A 22,354-nucleotide genomic window follows, 5' to 3' on the forward strand; every position below is an offset into this window, starting at 1 on the left:
TAACTCACAGGCTTTCTTGAGCGTATTAAATGAGAGGACAAATGGGAAAGCTCTTTGAGAGCAAAAGGCACACCGGTTACCCTATCTGAATGTAAGGTATTATTTTAAATTCTGTATAAAGGGGAAAAAGTAATATGCTAGCACAGCTTTACAGGCCTACTATTTTTTAAAAATAAACACATACACAAAACCAAAACCTCAACTCATTTTATTTTCAGCTGAAGTTTCTGAGCAGGAGATTAGATCTGACCCTATCAAATCAACGTCCCCTCGGAGCCACAGGACTCCCATTTTGTGTCCAAATACGCAGGGGCTCACACAAATGATAAAAATTCAAATGAAGCAGCCAAGCAGCTGGATGGGAATGTTGCTTCCAGCAAAAAGGAAGAGCAAATAACTGCTAAAACTAGTAAAGCAAACAGCCTTTTGTAATATATTTTTACCCCCCACAACTCATTGCCTAGACCTGTGAATTTTTTTACAGGCCTATTTCTTCTGAACTTGGGGTTCTCCACTCCCCTTTGGTAGCAGCAGCAAGACACAGCTCCCCGAGATGGGAGGTTGGGGGAGGCCCCAGGACCTCTGACTCTGCAGGCATGCTGACTGTAGAACAATGAATCCACGTTTTTGAATACGAATATTTCAATCAGAATGACACAAACATTGTCAGATTCCCATAGAATGTGTCTTCCTGAATGACCTCAGTGAAGCCCATTTTAATTCTTTGATCAATTTCTTACAGAGTACAAAAGGTCCTCATTTTTTAAATTTACAAAATAAGATTGCAATGCCTATCTCAGAGGTTGTTTATGAAGATTAAATAAGAAGTTGAACGTGAAAATGTTTCCATTTCCAATCTACAGAATTTATAGTAAAGGACTAAACCTTTTGCCTCTAAATTGTTTTGAATGTGTGAACGCACAGGAAATTACTTATTATAAAGTGGCTCCTGGCGGGGCGCAGTGGCTCACGCCTGTAATCCCACACTTTGGGAAGCTGAGGCAGGTGGATCACCAGAGGTCAGGAGTTCGAGACCAGCCTGGCCAACTTGGTGAAACCCTGTCTCTACCAAAAATTACAAAACTTAGCTGGGCATGGTGGTGCATGCCTATAATCCCAGTTACTCGGGAGGCTGAGGAAAGAGAATCACTTGAATCCGGGAGGCACAGGTTGTAAAAAATGGCTCCTGAATAGCAGCCCTGGTTATAGGTAAGGTCCATCCTCCATCCTGTGTTCCTGTCTGCCACCCCATGCCCATTTAGAAGCAGCCAGCCCAGCAAGCCTCCACCAACCCCTTCCCAAGAAAGAAGGCGATCTCTTATGAAAAACAGAAAATAAAAGCTTCTGACAAACATCATCGAGGAAAGGACTGAAGCCACTGCCAGGGAAGGGGCTTGCTCATTCACTTTTTTCTCTATTTTGGGTGATTTCATTTGGTGTTCATTTGCTTTTCATCTTTATGTACTTTGGCTAAAGGGCTAAAGACAGGATATCACGTCTAGGGTAAACCCCTCTCAAGTTGCGGCTAGTGAATGCTTGGTGCACCTCCCCAGGTATCTCCTGCACCTACCCTAGGAGACAGGACAAAAGAACAAGGTGAAAGAACCCAGTCGCTGGAGGCAGCTGTGATTTGAAGCAACAAAAAAGTGCCCTTTATTTGTCATCAGGGACCTGAGTTCAAACCCACACTCTGTTAGAAGCTCCTGTGATGTTGGGTCAACTGCTTAATCTCTTAGCCTTGGATTCCTTCTGAAGGCAGAAGACAGCACCTCTCCCTGAAACGCTAGGTAAATGTTTGCTGATTCTTAGCCTGCTTTTGAGGCACTCAGAATCCTTTTAGGGGTGGAGGGTGTGACAGACACCCAGATGTGAAACCATTAAGTAGATGTTAATATACTTAGGGAATTTCCTTTTACCTTCTTGCTTCTGTGTCTCTTATTCAGACCCAATTGCCATTTGGGGATCCACCTTCCTCTCACTCTCACTTCAGGATATCCTGACCAGGGGTATGGCTGGTGACTGTCAGGAAACCCAGCAGCGCACAGCATTAATTAAGAGCATGAATCACATGACCTGAGTCTGTCCAATCCCAGTGAGCTTTAGCACTTTTGTGGGATACACTGGACTAGAGGCCATCTGTCTTCCATCGGTCCCAGAGTTGTGAGGAGGGGAGGCTGGCACTCACCATGAAGGGGACCCCCCCAGAAAGGGGCAAAATGGAGGGAGAAGCCAGGTTCTTACATTCCATATCAAGTATATCTGAAGCCACTCCTCACCTTCCACCCTCACTGGACTGTCCAATTACATAAGCCATAAGTCCTCTTTTTGTTTGAGCTAGTTGGGTTGAGGTTTGTTATTTGCAACAAAAACGTCATCAATGGTAAAGTATGCCCTTAAAAGTCAAAGGGGACCCTCTGCTGAGGCAGCCATGCTTTGGAGAAAAGATCCTGAAACTTCACCTCCACCAGAACATTCAGAGAGTTGTTCTCCCAGATTCCAACATCAATTACACTGAACAAATGCTCTCTCTATGTTGCAAACCCACCTGCGAGGTGGCTGGCCATGGTGCAGGTACAACAGGTAGACATCTGTCTGCAGGACATCAGGGCATCTTCTCAACTGACTCATCTATAAGGGCAGGGACTATGCCGGGTCATCTCTGCACACCAAACTCTAATCAGCCCAAGGAAACTTCTATAAGCAACCAATAAAGCCTCAACACATGCCCTGATAATTATATTCACCTTTCCACAGGAGTCATTTCTCCATTACAAGTAGTAGTTGTCAAACTAGGGTCCCAGGTACTGTTTTTGAGACACTGATGGGGTGAGAGAGCCATTGAGGGGCAGAGAATGAAGTTGAGAAGCTGGAGCTCTGAAGAACAGGGCAGGGGCAATCACTGGCTTGCAGTACATGGGAGAACCAGGCTCTGTACACCATCCAACTGCTCTGACTGCGCTCAGACCCCGGCCCAGGTCTCCCCACTCTTGGCTGCATTCTTATCCCAGAAGGCTGTGGGTCACTGTCTCCATGGAGCCAGTGCCCATCCCACCTGCTCATTTCTGGGTCACATGCTCCCTGACTTCCTGGAGAGCTCAAAGCAAGATTCAACACTTTGTGAAAAGGTGTTTTTTTTGTTTTTGTTTTTTTTGTTTTGTTTTGTTTTTTTAAATGTAGGCCCTGAAGCATTTCTTGGAACTCAATGGCAGCCTTGGCCAAGAAATATAACCCAAATAAGAGTGTGTAGAGACCAGTGGGTGGGTTAGAATGCACAGGATTTTCCAACCCTGGTTGCCTGATCTGCCAAGACACCATGGCTCATTCACCAAGCCCAACTTGTGCACCTTGGAAGCCCTCACCACTGCCACAGGAGAGAAATGGGCGAAATGCAGAGTGAGTGAGGCCAATCAGGAGAGAGAGCGCTGGTTGGCAGGTCTTGCTAATTTAGAGGAGAGGTCTCCCGTTACAGATTATTTCCAGTCCTGACTCTGCTCCTGCTGAAGCAGAGAGATTAAAGATTTGTTTAAAAAAAAAAAAAAATCTTAAAACAATGAAAAGGCAGGTTTGTCGTTTTTTAAAAAAGAGCTTTAAAAGATGAACTCATTTTGATGAAAAGAATTGAATTAGACTATAATGGTCAGTTGCATTCCGTACCTCGTTTCCTAATAAAGAAAGATTGTCAAGCAGCAATGAGACAAAAGAGACAGAAACAAATGATTTTTAAGTCACAGATAATTAACCCCAGAGGCTTGTGGATAGCACATTAATATGCTGGGGCAAATAGCTTAATGAGGTTTGAAAAGGGCTTCCATGTTTATATGGAGAAGATAATTTCAAGGGTTCCTGAAAAGCAAAGAAATGCCTCTGGCTTGGGGACCAGTCAAGGAACAAAGATGACAAATGTCAAGCTTAACTTCTGCTGGGATCTCAGAGATGAGGGTGAACCTCCTGGGTGGGGTAGGGACCTCAGCAGGTGTACAGGGAGCACCATCATCTCTCTCCACGGTCCTGAGGGGCAGGATCAGCATGCTTCAGGCTGACGCCATCCTGTCTTTTGGTCCTCGGGAATGTGCAGTGGTTCATACCCCTTAGGAGTCATGAGCTCTTCAACAATGTGACTCTTCCCACAAATTCCAGATAGTGACCTATGCCCAAATATTGCATTGCAACCTCTAAGGAGACCCCTAGGCAAGCCCAGGGGTTCATTATCCTGCCCGCACCGACCAAGGCTCTATAGCTTGGCCATCATAACCACAGAGGTTTAGCTCATGTGCATGAACACATTTTAAGCTCCTTCTCGGGGAAGAAGCCACGCGTTGTTGGAAAGGGCAGAGGAGCTCTCTGAGGATGGTAGTTAAGGAAGGTGAGCATTCCCAGGGACTGGTGGGAAAAGCAAGCACAGCAAACAGGACCAGGTATCCTGGAGCTCCGGGGTTCACAGTCAAACAACCTGGAAGGCCCTGTGCCTGCGATCTGACCTTTGTGAGAAACGGAGAGATGACATAGAGCCAAGTCAGCCCTGGGACATGCCAGGCATCTAACACTTGTTCAGTGCCCATGCTGTGTCAGGGACAGGGGACCCTGGGAGGAAGACACCTAACCCCTGCTTTTCCAAAACTTGTGCCTGCACGGCAGCATGAGAGCTGTCCAGGGCAAAGGCTCCAGGTACCAGTGTTGCTGTGGCTCTTGGGGAGGATTTACATACCTCAAGTTCAGACAGCCTCACTGGCAGATCCATCATGAGCCCTGAGCTATCCACCACAAGGTCCTGCTGCCTCCAATCCCTGGAGAGAGCTGAGCTCAGCCAGAGGATGGGATAGAACAGCCACTTACTCAGGGCCTGGAAGGCCTGGGATCAGGGAGATCATGTGCAGGGACAGGAGTGAGAACCCCGCTCACCTGTACTGTCTTAGTCCAGGCTCGCCTTTCCAGTTCCAGGCACTAGAATTACATTGGAGAATCCTGGGAAACAGAACCTTAGAGTTATCTGCAGCCTGGGAATTCTCTGGATAATGCTGTGCTTGGTCCTCTGACCCCAGTGCTCAGAAATCTTGGGAGATTTTGGGATCTTGGGAGAGAAGTTTATGTTTAAGTATTTTTTTTTTTTTTTTTTTTTTCTGAGACAGAGTCTCACTCTATCACCCAGCCTGGAGTGTGGTGGTGCAATCTCGGCTCACTGCAACCTCCGCCTCCTGGGTTAAAGTGATTCTCCTGCCTCAGCCTCCCGAGCAGCTGGGACTACAGGCATGCACCACCATTCCTGGCTAATTTTTTGTATTTTTAGTAGAGACGGGGTTTCACCATGCTGGCCAGGTTGGTCTCGAACTCCTGACCTTGTGATCCAGCCACCTCGGCCTCCCAAAGTGCTGGGATTACAGGCATGAGCTACCATGCCCAGCTGTTTGTCTTTAAGTTCTTAAAGGCACTATCTTAAAGGCTTAGTTCTTCTGATTGTAGAATGAGAGAATTAGAGCATAAAGTTAAAGAAAGACTCTGACAGAGGAAAGGGACCAGAATAGGCTAAGTTTAAGATAATTCTCCAGCCGGGCGCAGTGGCTCACACCTGTAATCCCAGCATTTTGGGAGCCTGAGGCAGGCAGATCAAGAGGTCAGGAGACAGAGACCATCCTGGCTAACACGGTGAAACCCTGTCTCTACTAAAAAAATACAAAAACCTTAGCTGGGCGTGGTGGCGGGCACCTGTAGTCCTAGCTACTCGGGAGGCTGAGGTAGGAGAATGGCATGAATCTGGGAGGCGGAGCTTGCAGTGAGCCGAGATTGCACCACTACACTCCAGCCTGGGTGACAGAGTGAGACTCTGATTCAAAAAAAAAAAAAAAAAAAAAGATAATTCTTCATAGAAAAGTTGATAGGCTACAACATCCAGGGTCTCATGAATGCATCTTGGAGACAGAAGAATGAACTGGCTTACTTGAGAAAGGCCTCTATGTCTATGGCCAGGCCTGTAAGAGCTCTAGTAAAAACTACCCATGCACTGAGCACTGCCAACACTGCCCATCCTGTGCCAAGGGCTCTGCATACACAGTCACCCCTCCCAGTATGTCCATGAGGCTGTGTGGGCACCGACCACATCCCTGCCCAGAATCTTCCTTTGAGGACAAACCATTGCCTGTGGCCTGGATGAGGATGATTTTGCAAACCCTGATGGGATTTTTCTGGTGTCATTCTGGGGGAAAGTTCCACCCTCTGAGATGGTGAGCAGGCAGGACTCTGTGAGCTGCAGCTGCTTGTGGCCATCCTGGAAGGCTGCCTGGAAGAGGCCAACGTGCCAGGAGAAGGAAGGACAGGAAGAGTGTGAGAATCCTTTTATCAGCTATTCTTGAAGCCAGATCCACCCTTAGACTCTGCAGCTTCATAAGCCTCTCAGGCTTCGGCCAGCACAAGTTGGGTTTCTACAACTCAGAATTCGGACTGATGGTTTGTACTATTACTATCCGCATCCTTTTTCAGGTAAGGTTGAGTAACTTACCCAAAGTCACGCTGTGAGTAAGCTGCCTACCAATTGGTCATGATCAAAACCGGACACCAAATCACTACTTAAGCAGAACACATGAGCGAGGCGCGCGATGCACTCCCCATTCAACTTCCGGCAACCAGACACACTGTAGTTTCCCAGCAGCCGAAAAAAGGCAACACGACCCAGAAAGAGCCAATTTCTGTGAGGCTGGGGGACAGGAGATAGATGTCACTTTCAACTTCTTTGAGCCCAGTGACTGTAGAAGAACACACAGTGCCCCACTGCATGTGAGAGACGGGGTGGGATGGGGGAAGGAAAGCCATCTCTTTCCCCAGATGGCAGTCTTGAATTGAAAAAGAGCCACGGTTCCAGGCACTGTCAAATCTGGATGGCTCCCTTTAAATTCCCTACATCTGCAGCTATTAAAGAAGTTACCTCAAAATAACCTAGGAGTTTATTAATCTGTTTCACTGAAGACACTCAGCCACTTCACATTACACCAAGATAGATTAGGCAGGGAACTGAGAGATCCAGAAAACATCTGCTACACAAAATCAAAATTAATGGTAAACAGAATGCAGTTCTTGATAGCTGAAGTTCACCCAGATGCAGAGAACTATAAAGGGGCTACTGGAGGCAGCTGCCAGTTAGGGACCGATTCCATGGGTTTTCGGAAAGTGACGCTCTAGTTTCACACTCACGACTGGCAGGTCACGTTTGCTTAGGAGATTTGTACTGCGAAGCAGCCAGAGCCATGCTGAGTGTGCATGTGATGGTCACCCCCTTTTATCCTTTTCTCTGAAGACAGCAGCGGCCCTCCTCTCCCGGGCTCCCTCACAGCCTTGCTGGAAGCCAGGCCAGGCTGGACAGGGCTAGGACATGTGCGGGAGCCAGCGTAGCGGGGGGAGGTAATGCAACCTGACATTGGTGCTCATCCCCAAACTCGCAGCCCCTAATCACAGCACAATCACAGACATCTGGAATAGCTCACAGATCGCCCTATGCTCCTCAGAGATGGCTGACAAGGGCTGAATTATCTCTGCCATTTGCTCGGCCTACTCAAGTGTTTGCTCGTGGCTGTAATTCAGCGTGATGGGATCAGTCAGAGAAAAGCACTGGCTTGAGTAGATGAATTTTGGCAGTCGCAATCAGCACTGGCCCTCACAGTGGACACAGGAGTGTCTCAGAGAGGTAAGGGTGGCACCCTTTGCTGAAGCTTCAGAAAAGGGTGAAATTAAATTTTAGGTGTCTGGAGGGAGTTATAAAAATACCTGCATTGGAGAACACAGAGAGATGCAGCCATCACTCCTTCCCATGCAGCTCGCATAGGTAGGTCCCAGGCATGAATATCCAGGGTCACACAGGACTCCCCTGAAGGAGGAATGGCTCCGTCTCCCTTGGGGAGGCACATTACCTTCCCAGGGGACACTCTGTCAGTCTCGTAGTCCTGCCACAATCTTTGCTACAGTGTCTACCTTCAAGTCCCACAAATCTAACTTGGAAACAAAGCACCCCCAGGAAGTCCCTCTCAGCTCTCTGGGCTTGGCAACCAACATAAGGTACAGACACTCCTGGATGTGACGAAGCAAGATCAAGTCACTTAAGCAACCACCACCCATTAAAGAGAGGTTCAGGGCATCAGAGAGCACCAGCCCAGAAGCATTCCTCATCCCTACTAAAAATTAACATGAAAAGGAAGGAGTCTCATGTGTACAGGGCTATCTGCTCTGTGTCACAGGTTACTCAAGGAAAAGGGAGGTAAAGAACGTGAACGTTCTCTGAAAACTTCAGAATGACCAAGAAGATATTCTCATTATTGCTGCCACAGTGTTCCGTGCATGCACAGCCCATGGAGCACAGTCTGGTGCCTGGGCACTCTGAGGAGGAAGCTCTCCCTCTTCCTGGGCTCTCCAGGGCAGGGTTTGCCAAAGGCACTACATGGAATGCCTGCCCTGAGATGGTCAAAAACAACACAATTAATTTTGTTAAATCCCACAGAAAACCAAGTTTGGAAAATGTTGCATATTACATTCCTTGCTGAGAGTGACATTTTGCCTATGAAAAATCCTGAGAGATTCTCCAGTCAAAATATCATCATCAACAACAATGAAAACTAAAGTTTACTGAGTCCAACATTTTCCAAGTTTATTACTGTCCTAGGGCCACCATAATAAAGTTCCACAAACTAAGTGACTTAAAACCAGAGAAATGGATTTTCTCCCAGTTCTGGAGGCTGCGAGTACAAAATTAAGGGGCTGGCAGGGCCATGATCTCTCTGAAGGTTCTAGGGATGGAGGGTTCCTTGCAACTTGCCAGCTTATGGTAGTTGCCAGCAATTCTCTGCTTCCATCATCATATAATGTTCTCCTTGTGTGTCTGTGTCCAATTCTCCCTTTTCTTATAAGGATCTCACTATTGGATCAGGGCCCACCCTAATCCATTACGACTTTGTCTTTATATCTGCCAAAACCCTATTTCCAAATAAGGTCCCATTCACAGGTTCTGGGTTAGGACTTTGACATGTCTTTTTGGGGAACACAATTCAACCCATAATACTAGGCTTATCTGAATTTTCATCAGTGCATCAGCCAGGAATATCTAATGATAGCCACAGATCATTTCTTTAAAAGTGCCTTTCTAGAACCAAAGGGCCCAGTGCCTCACTTGGATATTACTAGCAAAGGCCAGAATGAAAAGGCAACACACACAAAGCAAATATGCAGCTTGCATTTAATTTAAGAAACAATTGTTGGTTAACTACCGGCCCTGAGCTAGGGCTGTGAGGAATTTGGGGATGAAGGAGCGGGGAGGGTCTCTGATCTCAGGAAATTAACAACCTGATAGGAGCCCTTCCCTCTCCAATTAGATAGGGTAAGCTAAACACTTCAAGAAACAGAGTTGGAAAGGATGAAGGGGAGGTGGATTTGACAAGGATGAGGGACAAGGCATGCAGGAACAGTGTGAGGCCAGAGGCAAGAAAGCTAGACAGCATGATATCTATAGCTGGAGGGGAGGAGGGGGAAATGGGGCAGAGGACAGGTCTAAGGCACACAATGCATTCACTGTGCCCCAACTGTCCCTAGTTCCCACTATGATTTGACCTGGACTCGATTTGCACTGCTAACATTAGCCCCTCTCACTTCTCAACACACATACTTAGTCAAGAGTTTCCGAAAGTCACATGGTGCGAAGTTGCAGTTGGTTAGCCATCTGTGGCTCCAAACCTTCAACGGAGTGGATGCTCCTGAGTCAGGTACAGCATTGAAATAAGACAAACCAAAACAGAAAACCTCCTCAGGTTCTGTGACTGGGAGCTTCCTCTCCAGACTTGAAGACTTTCTAGACTCTCCTGGGCCTCATAAACTGTGCAGAAAAATCAACTATTACTCATCTGTTCCTCTTTCAGTCCCGGGTCAAGTCATAGCTGGGAACCAACCCAGATGTTCATTGCTAGACAATATCTTACTTTTCTTTGAAAGAAAAATAGTTTACTGAAGCACCATAGTGCTTCTATTATTTTTATACTTGTACACTGTTCTGGAGAAGATTAACAACCCCACAACCCAAGTCAGTGAGTCAGTGAATTCCCAGACCTAAAAATACTTAGAACCAGCCGGCAAGGTCCCACTCCTTTTCTTCCTGCCAGGTTGTAAGCATTGACGTTACAGCACTGGGCTATTTCAGGAACTCTCAAACATTTAACTTTGACAGAAACAAGCAAGAAAGACATCAGTGCACAATAGGAAGAAAAAAGTTTGTGTGATGTCAGAACAAATTTGCTAGTACAAACCCACAGTGTATGTTCCTAGTCAACCATCTGTGAAGGCTGACGCTTCCAGCAGTGGAGAGGTTATGGATGAATGCAGTGCAGCCTGACTACACCTTCACTCATCCTCTGGACACTCTCATTCTTCCGGGGTTTTGAAGTCATAAGTTCAATCAGGCCTTTTTCATGCATTTGAATAGAAATACATGGCTCTTCTATAACCCCAGCCTTATTAGAGACATTTTCAACACAAGGACAGTAAGATTCCAAAAAGGTTAAGTTTATATGTGATTTTATAATGCAAATCAATTCCAAACATTCACAGTCAGGATACTGGCATAAACAGATATTATTCAAAGCCAAAGTTCAGGTCAAACTCTCCTCTCCTTACAGCTATTTCTCTCCAACTTACACGGTCACGGTACCCACTGTGAACACTACTTTCCATAAGAAATATCCTTCCCAGCCCCATCCACCTTCATCCATTTGGTTTTGGTATCCAAACAATGCAGTTTGCTTTACAAACTGCCCTACAGTTCAGAGGACATCGAGTCTGAAACCAAAGATAATGGCAAATGGGAATGCAAGCCAGAAAGTTCATCTTAGAGTCAGATTATCCAGATCCTATGACCCTAGGGATCCAGCACCATGGACAGCAGCAAACTACCCGCTGGCCACAATAGATAGTGTGAAAAGTTTGTGTTACCAAGCTCTAGCAACACATGTTGATAACATAGCCATCCTATGTCTTTTGCTGTGTTGCATAACACAAGAACTAATCAGGAGGCAAAGCAATGTTAGATTTAGGAGTCAATATAGAATTTGCTAACTTCTTTTAGATTGTCTCCCTTTTTGGAGACAGTACCACAGAGAAAGATGTGGTGAAGGCTAAAACCAAAGCCACATTCTAGACCAGGAACTTATTTTCATTTCTGATCTCATCGTTCCATCCATGTAATAAAAAGATGATTGCCAATGATTCCACAAATCATACAAAAGACATCCCTTATTAGAGACTAGGTATTACTGAAAATGAATAAGGCAAACTTCAATTTCCACTAAAAGATTTCTGAAATTATCACCCATATATGTTTACCTCAGAGACCATAAAACAAATGTGCTACAAGAACTCTGGCAGGGGAAACAGAACATCATGGAATTGTTTTCAAAAGGAAAATTAATTAGTTATTTCTATTTCAGCTTAACTGAAGCTGTAAGAAATCTATTCAGAAATATTTTTCACAGAGGTATCTCTTCCTAGATATTGAAATACCACAAACCATAAGCAATTTTTTGTGTTGTTCGTGTTGTTTTGTCGGGTAAAACTAATAATTATTCCAAGCTTCACTCAAAAATGTGGCTTCTCTTAAGAAACCAAAAACATGATTGTGAATGAGCCAGTTCTTCAAGTACCCCCTCCTCTGGTACTTGTAGGTAGAAGTCATAGTTTTCACAAGCAAACCTGGCCTTCAGTCCATCGAGTCCCTACAGACAAATACCAAGTAGTCAGCACCCAGAAAAGGCCACATGAAATTTCAAAGAATGAGCTGCCCACAGTCTGAAGTTCATCTTAGTTTCAGCAAACTACTTCAAAAATGTCAACACTGAAAAGAAAATGGGTATGAGTGCGTTTTTCCTACCTTCTCTTCTTGTGACTTCAAAGCTTCTGGGCTCCTGCAAGAAAAGAAAGACTTTGTGTTTTTTGAAGAATAATTCATATGTACAGATACTTGCAAATATCTCCTCTCTTGTTAGTCACATATTTATGAAAAGGTGAACAATCTACTAAGAAGATGACACTGAGCAATGTTGGGTTTACTGAACTCTCAACATATACATCTATAAATGTAAACAACTTGTTGCTTTGAGGGTTTAGGCAAAAAACAAAAAACAAACAAACAAACAAAAAACACTGTTAATCACAAAGTTTTCAGTGAGCACAGCTAATTCTCAGGGTCTTCCTTATTTGGAATCTGGGCTGGTACCAAGTGTTAAGGAAGACTCTTCCAGGTTGATGACCCACCCTCTGCCTGAACTGTAGGTGCTTTTAGGGACTGAAGAAAACATAAGCAGACAGGGGCTAAAATTATCTGGCTAGCAGCAGCTTCTTCTTCGTGGTGCTATGGTGAAGACCACCACTGCTCCTGGGTATGTCACTGACATCACCTGATGATGGATTAAACACAATTTATAGTTTCCAAAGGGTGAGATCCCATGAACAATTTGGATAGCCAGTCCATGCCACTGAACTAAATTAAGCCCTTGGGTTTTCCTAATTCAATCCCATCTTTATTGATGCCTACTATGTGCAGGGCAATAAGCAAAGTGCTCCAGAAGTTACCCAGGTAAAACAGAGTACCTGCATTGATATTCACAGTTGATTGGGGGCTACAGAACAAATGCAAATTACTGAGAAATCAAAGGGTGATTTGTCTTGTAAATACCAGTATTTCACATTCCAGTTGGAAACATAGGGAAAAGTGTTTTTAAAAGAACCTCTGAAAATAGCACTGAAGAATAGGCAGGTTTTCAGACAGAAATGGAGGAGGGAGAGTGGACCAGGAAGAGTGAATGGCATAGGAAAATGTTGGGTGGTAGGAAAATTCAGGGTAGCTCTAGAAGAAGGAAAAGTCTTGGTGAGAAGCAGTGGGGGGAAAAGACTAGAAATGCATATTGCAGTTTCATAACTAATAAAAAGTATCTCCAACTCATCACAAATGACATGTTTTGGATTAAAAGCCTAAGGTTAAAAATAAGCTGAAATTCCATACTAGCAACTAAAGAAGAGAAGAGAAAACACCAAACTATGACTACCGCCTCAACACCGCAGCCAAGAAGGTAATTCGGCAACAGTGCTTTTTAGGGCAATAGCATTGTCTTTCACACCTTAGCATTCTTGTCTAGCATCCTCTTGTGGTCAGAATGGGGAGGCAATATTAGAGATGAAACTAAGAGGGCACTGGGAAGGTTGTCCTACCCAAATTACATTCCCTGATTGCTACCTTTCTACTGAGCAAAAAGTCCCATTGGAGACCAGTGGAAGATCCACGTCACATGCCAACAGCCCATCACACAAACCAAACTCTGGTTCTTGAAGGAGTACTCATCAGGTAAGGGTTCAGAGGTGGGGGCACAGAGATGACAGGTGTAATGCAGGAAACATAAGCCACAGAGCATATTTTGCACAAAGCAAACCCAGGTCCTCCCAAACTTCCTCAGTAACCTGCTCCAAAGCCTGGCATCTCTGTTTCTTGAAACAGCTAGTATTCATGGAGCAGGAGATATTCATAATCAGCTCCAGAAAAAAACTACAAAACTTTTGTTGTGGTTACATAAAATTTATAAATTAATTTAGGGAAAGCTGACATCTATATAATATTGCATGTTCTTATCTAATAACATGGGATTTTAATAATTGTTCGAGTCTACTTTTGCTTCTTTCGAGAGTATTTTATAGTTTTCCTTGTGCATATTTTGAATATTTCTTTTTTGTATGTCTTTTGTTATCATAAATGTTCTCTTATTATTTCTTCTAGCTAGTTTACCAATATACATTTTATTGAGTTTTAAAAATAAATGTATGTGCTAGCTGAAAAACAGCTTGTTCCTTTACTCATTTGTTTATTGACTGTTTCCCTCTAGTGGAATGTGGGTTGGGATGGCGCCAGTATCTTTTTCACTCTTGCATCATCAGTGCTATAGCAGAACAGATGCTCAATACATATTTGTTGAATAAAAAATAAAATAAAATAAATGTGTTGGATTTTATCAAGTACTTTTCTCTGGCATTTAAGGAGATAATCATATGATTTTTCTCCTTAGTTCTATTAATAGGCTGACTTACATAGTAGATCTCATAATATTCCACTACCCCTGTACTTCTGAAACAAGCTATTCTTAGTCATAATATACTTTTTAAAATATGCTGCTGGATTCCGTTTATTATTGTACATATATTTTACATTTATTGGTCTATAATTTTTTGTATTGACATTCATAAATGAGATTGGTCTACCAATCTCATATTTTTCTTATCAGATTTAGAAATTGGCGGGCACGGCGGCTCTCACTTGTAATCCCAGCACTTTGGGAGGCTGAGGTAGGCAGATCACGAGGTCAGGAGATCGAGACCATCCTGGCTAACATGGTGAAACCCCGTCTCTACTAAAAATACAAAAAATTAGCCAGGCATGGTGGTGGGCACCTGTAGTCCCAGCCACTTGGGATGCTGAGGCAGGAGAATGGCGTGAACCCGGGAGGTGGAGCTTGCAGTGAGCTGAGATCGTGCCACTGCACTCCAGCCTGGGCGACAGAGCGAGACTCTGTCTCCAAAAAAAAAAAAAAAAAGGAAATTAAAACAAAACCAACTTTATGTAATGAATTTGGAAGTTTTCCTTTTATTATACTCTGAAATAATTTAAATAAAAATATGATTCTCTGATTTAGTTTAAAATTTTTTAATTTTTGAGACAGAGTCTCACACTGTGGCTCCAGCTGGCGGGCAGTGGCACAATCTTGACTCACTGCAACCTCTGCCTCCCAGGTTCAAGCGATTCTCCTGCCTCAGCCTCCCAGTTCTTCCACTTCATTTCTCAGAGACTGACTGAAAAGGGAGGAGAGGTTAAAGTTGTCCAAGGTCTCACATTTTGGTCAGCGGGCAGCTAAGATTTAAATCCCAAAATCTGATTCGAATGCCTATGCACATAGCATTCCAACTTTAAAAATAGTCATGATAGTTAATTCCTAGGGACACTGAAAATTTTATGATAGACTTCTTCTTTGTGCCATAACAAAAGTAGCGTGTATTAGACTAATACTTCTGCTATCAACAACTATAAAAGTGGAATTTAAAAAAAGTTTTTGAAGGCATCCAACAGCAACAAAGCAGCCAGAATTTAAAGGAAAGTTATGAGAGAAAAGTCCATTGAGATGAGCCCCATATTCACGGCCACATTTCCCCTTTGCGACATTTGCTGTTTTGCATAGAAGCCAAACAGAATGTAATATTCTAGAACTTAGAGAAGTCTCTCTGAGATGGGAAATAAAAATCAGAGTCCAAGGCTACCAAAGAAGCCAGAAATTGAGGGTCAGAAACCCTGGAAAAGGAAACCAGAAAGAACTGAGCTCAACATTTTCAGCTTCCCCTTGAGTTATATGATTATGCCTGAGCTACACATATAAAGGGCAAAAGGCCGAGAAACAAGTTAAAAAGTAGCCTCAAACAAGCAAAAAAAAAAAAAAAAACTGAAATAATAAAATCTAAGCATAGATTTTGAAAGTACATGGCACTAGAGAGACAAAAATTAGGCTTTCCAAGAAATAATGGCCCTGGGAAATGCAGCAGACTTACGCTAAGACCATATATTCTCAAATTATTCCTATTCTTGAGTAGATAAAGATGATATTCCAGGGCTCTAACAAAGAAAAATAAATCCTCTGTGGAAAACAATAAAGTGATTCACAAACTTCACAATTTTTCATATATAATCTCCAGCATTCAATCTAAAATTACCAGGCATAGCAGGAAATGGGATTGAATGGCTAAAGTCCAAGAAAACAGACCACAGAAACAGCCACATGTTATCCAGATCTTAGAATTCTTAGGCACAAGCTTTAGAATAACTATGGCTAATATGTTTAGGAAAACAGGAGAAAAGATGCTGAACTTCGTTATAAAACTGGAATCAATTAAAAGACTATACATTGGGTACAGTGTACACTGCTCAGGTGATGCAGGCACCAAAATCTCAGAAATCACCACTAAAAAACTGTAATCAAATACCACCTGCTCTCCAAAAACCTATTGAAATAAAAATAAACAAAAGTAATCAAACAAAAATTTCATAACTGAAAATTAAATAACTGAAAAATTCAATAGATGGATTTAACAACAGATTAAACACAACTGAAGAAAGGAATAGTAAGATGGAAGCTAGATCAGTAAAAAATAACCAAACAAAAGATCTGAAAGGAAAAAAGATAAAGAATGAAAAATACAGGAAAAAATATGAGACACTGTAACATGGTGAAGAGTTCTAACAAGCATGTAATTAAATTTTCAGAGTGAAAGGACAGAGGAAATTGGGCAGAATCAATATTTAAAGAGATGCTGGTTGATACTTTTCCAAAATTAATGAAAGACATCAAGATAGAAATTTGGGAATCTCCACATGCCCCAGGCAAGATAAATACAAACACAACCATACCTAAGTACTCAGTAAAATAGTTGAATATTCAAAGACAAACAGAAAATCTTTAAAACAGCCAAAGGGTGGGTGGTAGAGATGGGGAGAACATTGCCTACAAAGGAGCAACAGTAAGTGTGATAGCTGATTTTTCAGGAGAAAATAATGGAACCAGAAGACAATGGAATGCCATCTTTAGTTTTTAACTTTTTTAACTTTTATTTGAGGTTCAGGGGTACATGTGCACATTTGTCATACAGGTAAACTGCATGTCTTGGGGGTTTGGTGTAAAGCTCACCCAGGTAATAAGCATAGTGCCCATCATCTTTAAAATTTGAAAAAAACATAGAATCCAATGAAAATATGGGTATTTATAAGGTAAAATAAATGAAGGTAAAATACAGTGATATTTAGACCAAAAAAAAAAAAAAAACCCTGAGAGAATACATTGCCAACAAATTAACATTAAAAACAATACGTTATAGGGAACTTTTAAGGCAAAAAAAGGCAAAAAATTATTCAGGTGAATATATAGCTATGTAAGAAGAAATAAGGAGCACTAAAAAGTGTAAAAATAAATAAATAAATAAATAAAAATACATTTGGGCTACTTAACAATAATGCACTGTAAGATAAAAATATTTGTAGAACTAAAATACATGGTAATATGATTTTTTAAAAAAGGTCAGGAGATCAAATGAGATTAAAGTGTTATAATGTCCTAGTACTGTCCAAAAAAACGGCAAAATTAGTGCTATGACACCAAAGGAATGAAATAACCAAAACTGTCTCATCCAAAAGAAGACAAGAAAGGCAGGAGAAAAAGGAATATAGAACAGAGAAAACACAGGTTTATATTTAAACTTGTTTAGCTATAAATGGGCTAAATAATCCCACTAAAACACAAGGATTGGGCCAGGCGCGGTGGCTCACGCATGTAATCCCAGCACTTTGGGAGGCTGAGGCAGGCGGATCATGAGGTCAGGAGATCGAGACCATCCTGGCTAACACGGTGAAACCCTATCTCTACTAAAAATACAAAAAATTAGCCAGGCATGGTGGCGGGCGCCTATAGTCCCAGCTACTTGGGAGGCTGAGGCAGGAGAATGGTGTGAACCCCGGAGGCAGAGCTTGCAGTGAGCCGAGATCGCGCCACTGTACTCCAACCTGGGCGACAGAGCATTACAAAAAGGCTGAATGTAAAGATTTAAACGATAAACTATATTAACTTCAACCAAGAAAACATGGCCATACATAAAGTAGGCAAGAATCATTATTAGTGATAAAAAGGGATGGTTCATAACTAGAAAAGGAACAACTTAACAGGAATATACAGCAGTTCTAAACTTGCACATACCTAGTAGCATAGTCTAAACATATACAAAGCCAAAACTCAAAGAACTAAGAGGAGTATTTTTTTAACCCACAATAATGGTTGGAAAATTTTAAAAATCTCTGTCTTTCACTGGTAGAACAAGTAGAGGAAAAAAGCATCAGTAAGGATATAGAAGAGTTGAACATTATAATTTTAAAACTCAACCTAATTGATATACATCAAACACTGTACCAAATAGCACTTCATTTCAAGGGTCAATTCAAGATTTATAAAAATTGACCATATGCTGAGACTTAAGCAAGTTTAAACACATCATGGCAACCTCATGGAAAAAATGTAGAACGTATCTTAGAACATACATGAAAATCATTTCCTGATGGATTATAGATCTATATGCGAAAAGTAAAGCAGCTAAGTCTCTATAAGATATCAAGAGTATCTTCATGACTTTTATGTAGATGAAAATTTCTTAAAGAGGATGTGAAAAGCAATACCAAAAGAATACCTCAGACTTTATTAAAATTAGGACTTCTGTTTATTAAAAGATAGGATCAAGACAATGAAAAGGGAAGCCATTAAGGAAATAATTTGCAATCCATATATCTTACAAATGACTTACTGAGAACATATAAAATACTTTTGCAAATCAATAAGAAAAATACAAATAACCTAACTGAAGAATGAGTAAAAGATTTGAATAGGCACTCCACAAGTTGAAACCACAGTGGGATACTGTTATAAACCACAATTATATGTGATTTATAGATGACATTTAAAAAAACTGATAATACTAAATGTTTACAAGGATATGAAGGAAGTATAATTTTTATACTCTCAGAGGAACCAGCACCAGCAAAACTTTGCTCATTGGTCTGAGTCCCAGTATGGCGAGGCTCCTGCCCTGGAGACAGTAGTGATAAAGGTATTCCTTCCAGCAGGTACTGCTCTTAACTATTGCCGTGTTTCCTTTTCCACCTTCTTAATCCTTTCATATCTGTTTAACCAATTCCCCGTAATTAAATTATGTTAAAATAACTATGTGACATCTATGTTCCTGACCCAACAATTTAACTCCTCAGTAAATGTCCAACAGAAGTACATTCATGTGAGCACCAAAATGCATGTATAAGAATGCTGAATGCAGCATGATATGTAATGCAAAAGTGCACCAATGGTAGAATGGATAAACTGTGGCATATCCATACAATGAAAAACTTCACTGCAATGCGAAAGAAAAACCTCTGCAATATGTGATAATGCAGCTGAATCTCACTGTCATGACACTGAGGGAAAGAAGGCAGGAACAAAGAGTACAATTTATAAGATTTTATTTTTATAAATCTCAGAAACAAGCAAAACCAATCTCTGATGATAGATGAGCAGTAACCTTTGGGAGAATAATGACCGGGGGGACACAGAGTGGTTTCTGGGATGCTGGAAATGTTCTATATTATCATCTTGGTGGTGGTCACATAGATGTGCTCACTTACAAAATATTCACCAAGTGCCACACTTCAGATATGTGTCTTTACTACATATTTGATATGCTCCAGTAAAAGTTTTTAAAATTAGACAAACTACCCAGGAGTAATCAGAAGTTTGTTAAATAGAGGGAACAAACCCCACTTCCTAATTTACAGATGAAGAATGATATACTGAGGGAAAGACTGCAACTTGCTGAATATCACGTGAGAAGTGGCCACATCAGGACTAGACTCAAACCTCTGAGGTCCTACCACTATACTTCCTCCAAGGAAATAGTCAACACACATTCATGAAAAATATGACAGAGATTAAGAGTGGGGGCTCTGAAGTCAGATGGATTCGGGCTAGATCCTCACTTGTTCCTGCCAGCTGTGCCTCTGTCACCTTTGTTGAATTATTTAACATTTCCTAAGTCTCTGTTTGTTCATCTGTAAAGGCAGAAATAGTACATTCCTTATAGAGTAATTGTGATGATCAAATGAAATAATAATAAGCTTGTCCCATGCTTAGCATGGTGTCCGGCACATAGGCAGTCCTCCAACATGTGCCACCATCATCATCAACATTACCATTCATGAAATGAGCTAAGAGAGGGAGACGATCAGATTATTTTTGGGAGGTAAATGAGTTCAATGGCTTCCTCAATTATTGAGGCTAAGTAGGAATCCATCTTTCCAGTCCTTAAAAAAGCAACCCCTCAAAAGCTGTAGCAGAAATGTAAGGAATGAAATTCATTGACATAATGACACCAAGGCCCTAGATGCATTGTCTAAGGAAGAAATTATTTTCTGCAGAAGCTTCAAACCAGATGGTTATAAATGAGACTTAGCGCATGGGCATTACTTAATGACTAAATTTCTTTAACTAAAAATCTAATTTTATTATAGTATAAATCACACTTTCTTGAAGCAGGGAATTAATTTTAGATTTTTCATTCACTGTTCATAACCTTTCTACGAGTCTGACAGCCAAATCATTTAAAATGTCATTTAACCAATACAATACAACAGCTTTATTCCTCATTGTGCCCTTCCTGAATCCATTATCTCTTGCTATAATGTAGAAGAACTTAAATAAAAAATTACCATTCTATAAAGCTGTATTTTACTATGCAGTTAAACTACACAATCTTTATTTTTGAATCAATATGAGTGCTGAGCAATATTTTTCATAATCCAAAAGCCGATTACGGATTCTCAGCTACCAAAAAACAGTTTGAAGGCTGCTGAAATAGCATAAATGAGCACTCTCAAATTCTACCCTAGATCCATCCCATGTCTATCTTGGGCACAGGGGGTGAGGCTCTAGAAAAGAACGGTGAAGCCCTGCCCCAGACCATAGTCACGCTTCCGCATCCATGCTCTCAGAGGTCCTTGGTTAAGGAGTAAGCCTCAGTCTGTCACCCAAAATATTATGGGATTCACTGGAAAAATATTGGCTATATGGGTTAGGAAAGTGGGGGATCAAAAGCATCCACACTGAGAAGAGAATGAAATGAAACAGTAAATGGAGTAGAGTTCAACGTGGCCAGATCTTCGTAGACAAAGCCGAAAGGAGTCTGCTGTACAAGGGGCCCAGCCTGAGGAGGTCCCTGTGCTCTGAAGATGGCCCCTGACTGACAGCACCTCCATCCAGCAGCAGAAGGGCTGAGGAAATCCCTGGCTTCAGAGTTCCTCGGGCCCAACTTCCTGAAGACACACAAAAGGAAGCCCACATGTTCAATTTATGAACCAATTAGTACAGATGAGATGGAAGCTTTGCCATGGGACTCATCGCTACTGAAATTCTGACGTCTAAGTTCTAAGTTTTTCATATCTGAGATGCTCTTAAAATGAGTGTTTCTTTAACAACCTTTCTTACAGTTTTTCACTTATTCACTTGAATTTTAAAAACTTGACTCTAAGCAGGTTCATTTTTGCTAGCAAGACACTATTCTGCAATTAAAATCTTCACTTGGACTGACAAAATACAGCTAAATAAAGTGGCGCCTTATGTAGCACGTATTCCACTGCTGGCTCCCACTTACTGTGCACACAGTAAGAGTTTTGCACACTTTATCTCATTTATATGGCTTAGTTAAAGGCAGAAGGAAAACTATTGAGTTGTTATATTTCTCAGCACACCACGTCTGGGTCTTCAAAGCCAGAGAAGGTTAGGGAATTAACCCTAAACCCGGGGCTAGTTTGAAAGCCAAGCTGAATAATCCAGCAAAGAACAGGATTTTCTGGGGGGGTCTAAACACCCCCTGCTTCCTCCAGTTATGCAGAGCCTGCTGCAAGTGCTCAAGAAAAGCACCAAAGGGGTGCTGGCTCTTGAGAAATGCCACTTTATCGAGGGGTCAGAGTTCCCCTCCTGCACCACAGAGAACAGTGTCAGATGGCTCTGGGGTTAATGAGAGGTGTGTGTAGCCCTGGTGGATGGGCTTACTGCCTTAAAGGCCAGTCAAAGGTGGGGGAGGCACAGCCACCAACACTAAACCTTTAGGGGCTTAGATAGCTGAGGGAGTTTGATAAAGGCCAGGGGTCCCTGCACCTTTCAGCCAGCCCTGCCTAGGAGTTGCCCAATCAGCAGAGGTTGAGCTTGCCTTTCTCATCTTCCCAGGAGACCAAGTCTGAAAGGGAGAGGGCTGGGCATGGCCATATAGGCAAAGAAAGTGCAAGTCTCCTTTGAGCCCAGGAGTTCAAGACCAGCCTGGGCAACATGGTGAAACCCTATCTCTACAAAAAAATATGAAACTTAGCTGGGCATGGTGGTGCCTACTTACAGTCCCAGATACTTGTGAGGCTGAGGTGGGAGGATCACTGGAGCCCAGGGAGGTGGAGGCTGCAGTGAGCTGTGATTGAGCCACTGCGCTCCAACCTGGGTGATAGCGTGAGACCCTGTCTCGAAACAAACAAACAAATAAAACAGTGCAAGTTTCCCCACTTTGGGGCTGAAACACAGATGGCACAGCAAGCAAGCTCTGTGTCCCCTCTATTGCCTATCTTACAATAAATGACAATAAATGGATCAATGTAAGGAAACCAGTGTTACACGGGGCTGGGAAGTCTAAAATAACTAAGCCAGAGAGTTTAAAGGGAGGTTTATCAAGACAAAAGGAAGAG

General features: G+C 42.3%; 1 protein-coding gene across 3 annotated transcripts in view; it reads right to left on the bottom strand.

Annotated features, from left to right (window-relative positions):
- The window catches only part of FSTL4 (follistatin like 4), a 439,124-nt gene that overhangs the window by 365,027 nt on the left and 51,743 nt on the right, over positions 1–22,354 (bottom strand). For all 3 annotated transcript variants that reach the window (XM_017959857.3, XM_009209070.4, XM_003900097.4), the window contains one exon: positions 11,885–11,918. In XM_017959857.3, coding sequence (XP_017815346.2) covers positions 11,885–11,918 — 34 coding nt within the window. The remainder of the gene's footprint in view (positions 1–11,884; positions 11,919–22,354) is intronic.

Source organism: Papio anubis, chromosome 5 (genome assembly GCF_008728515.1).
Source record: "Papio anubis isolate 15944 chromosome 5, Panubis1.0, whole genome shotgun sequence".
NCBI lineage: Eukaryota > Metazoa > Chordata > Mammalia > Primates > Cercopithecidae > Papio > Papio anubis.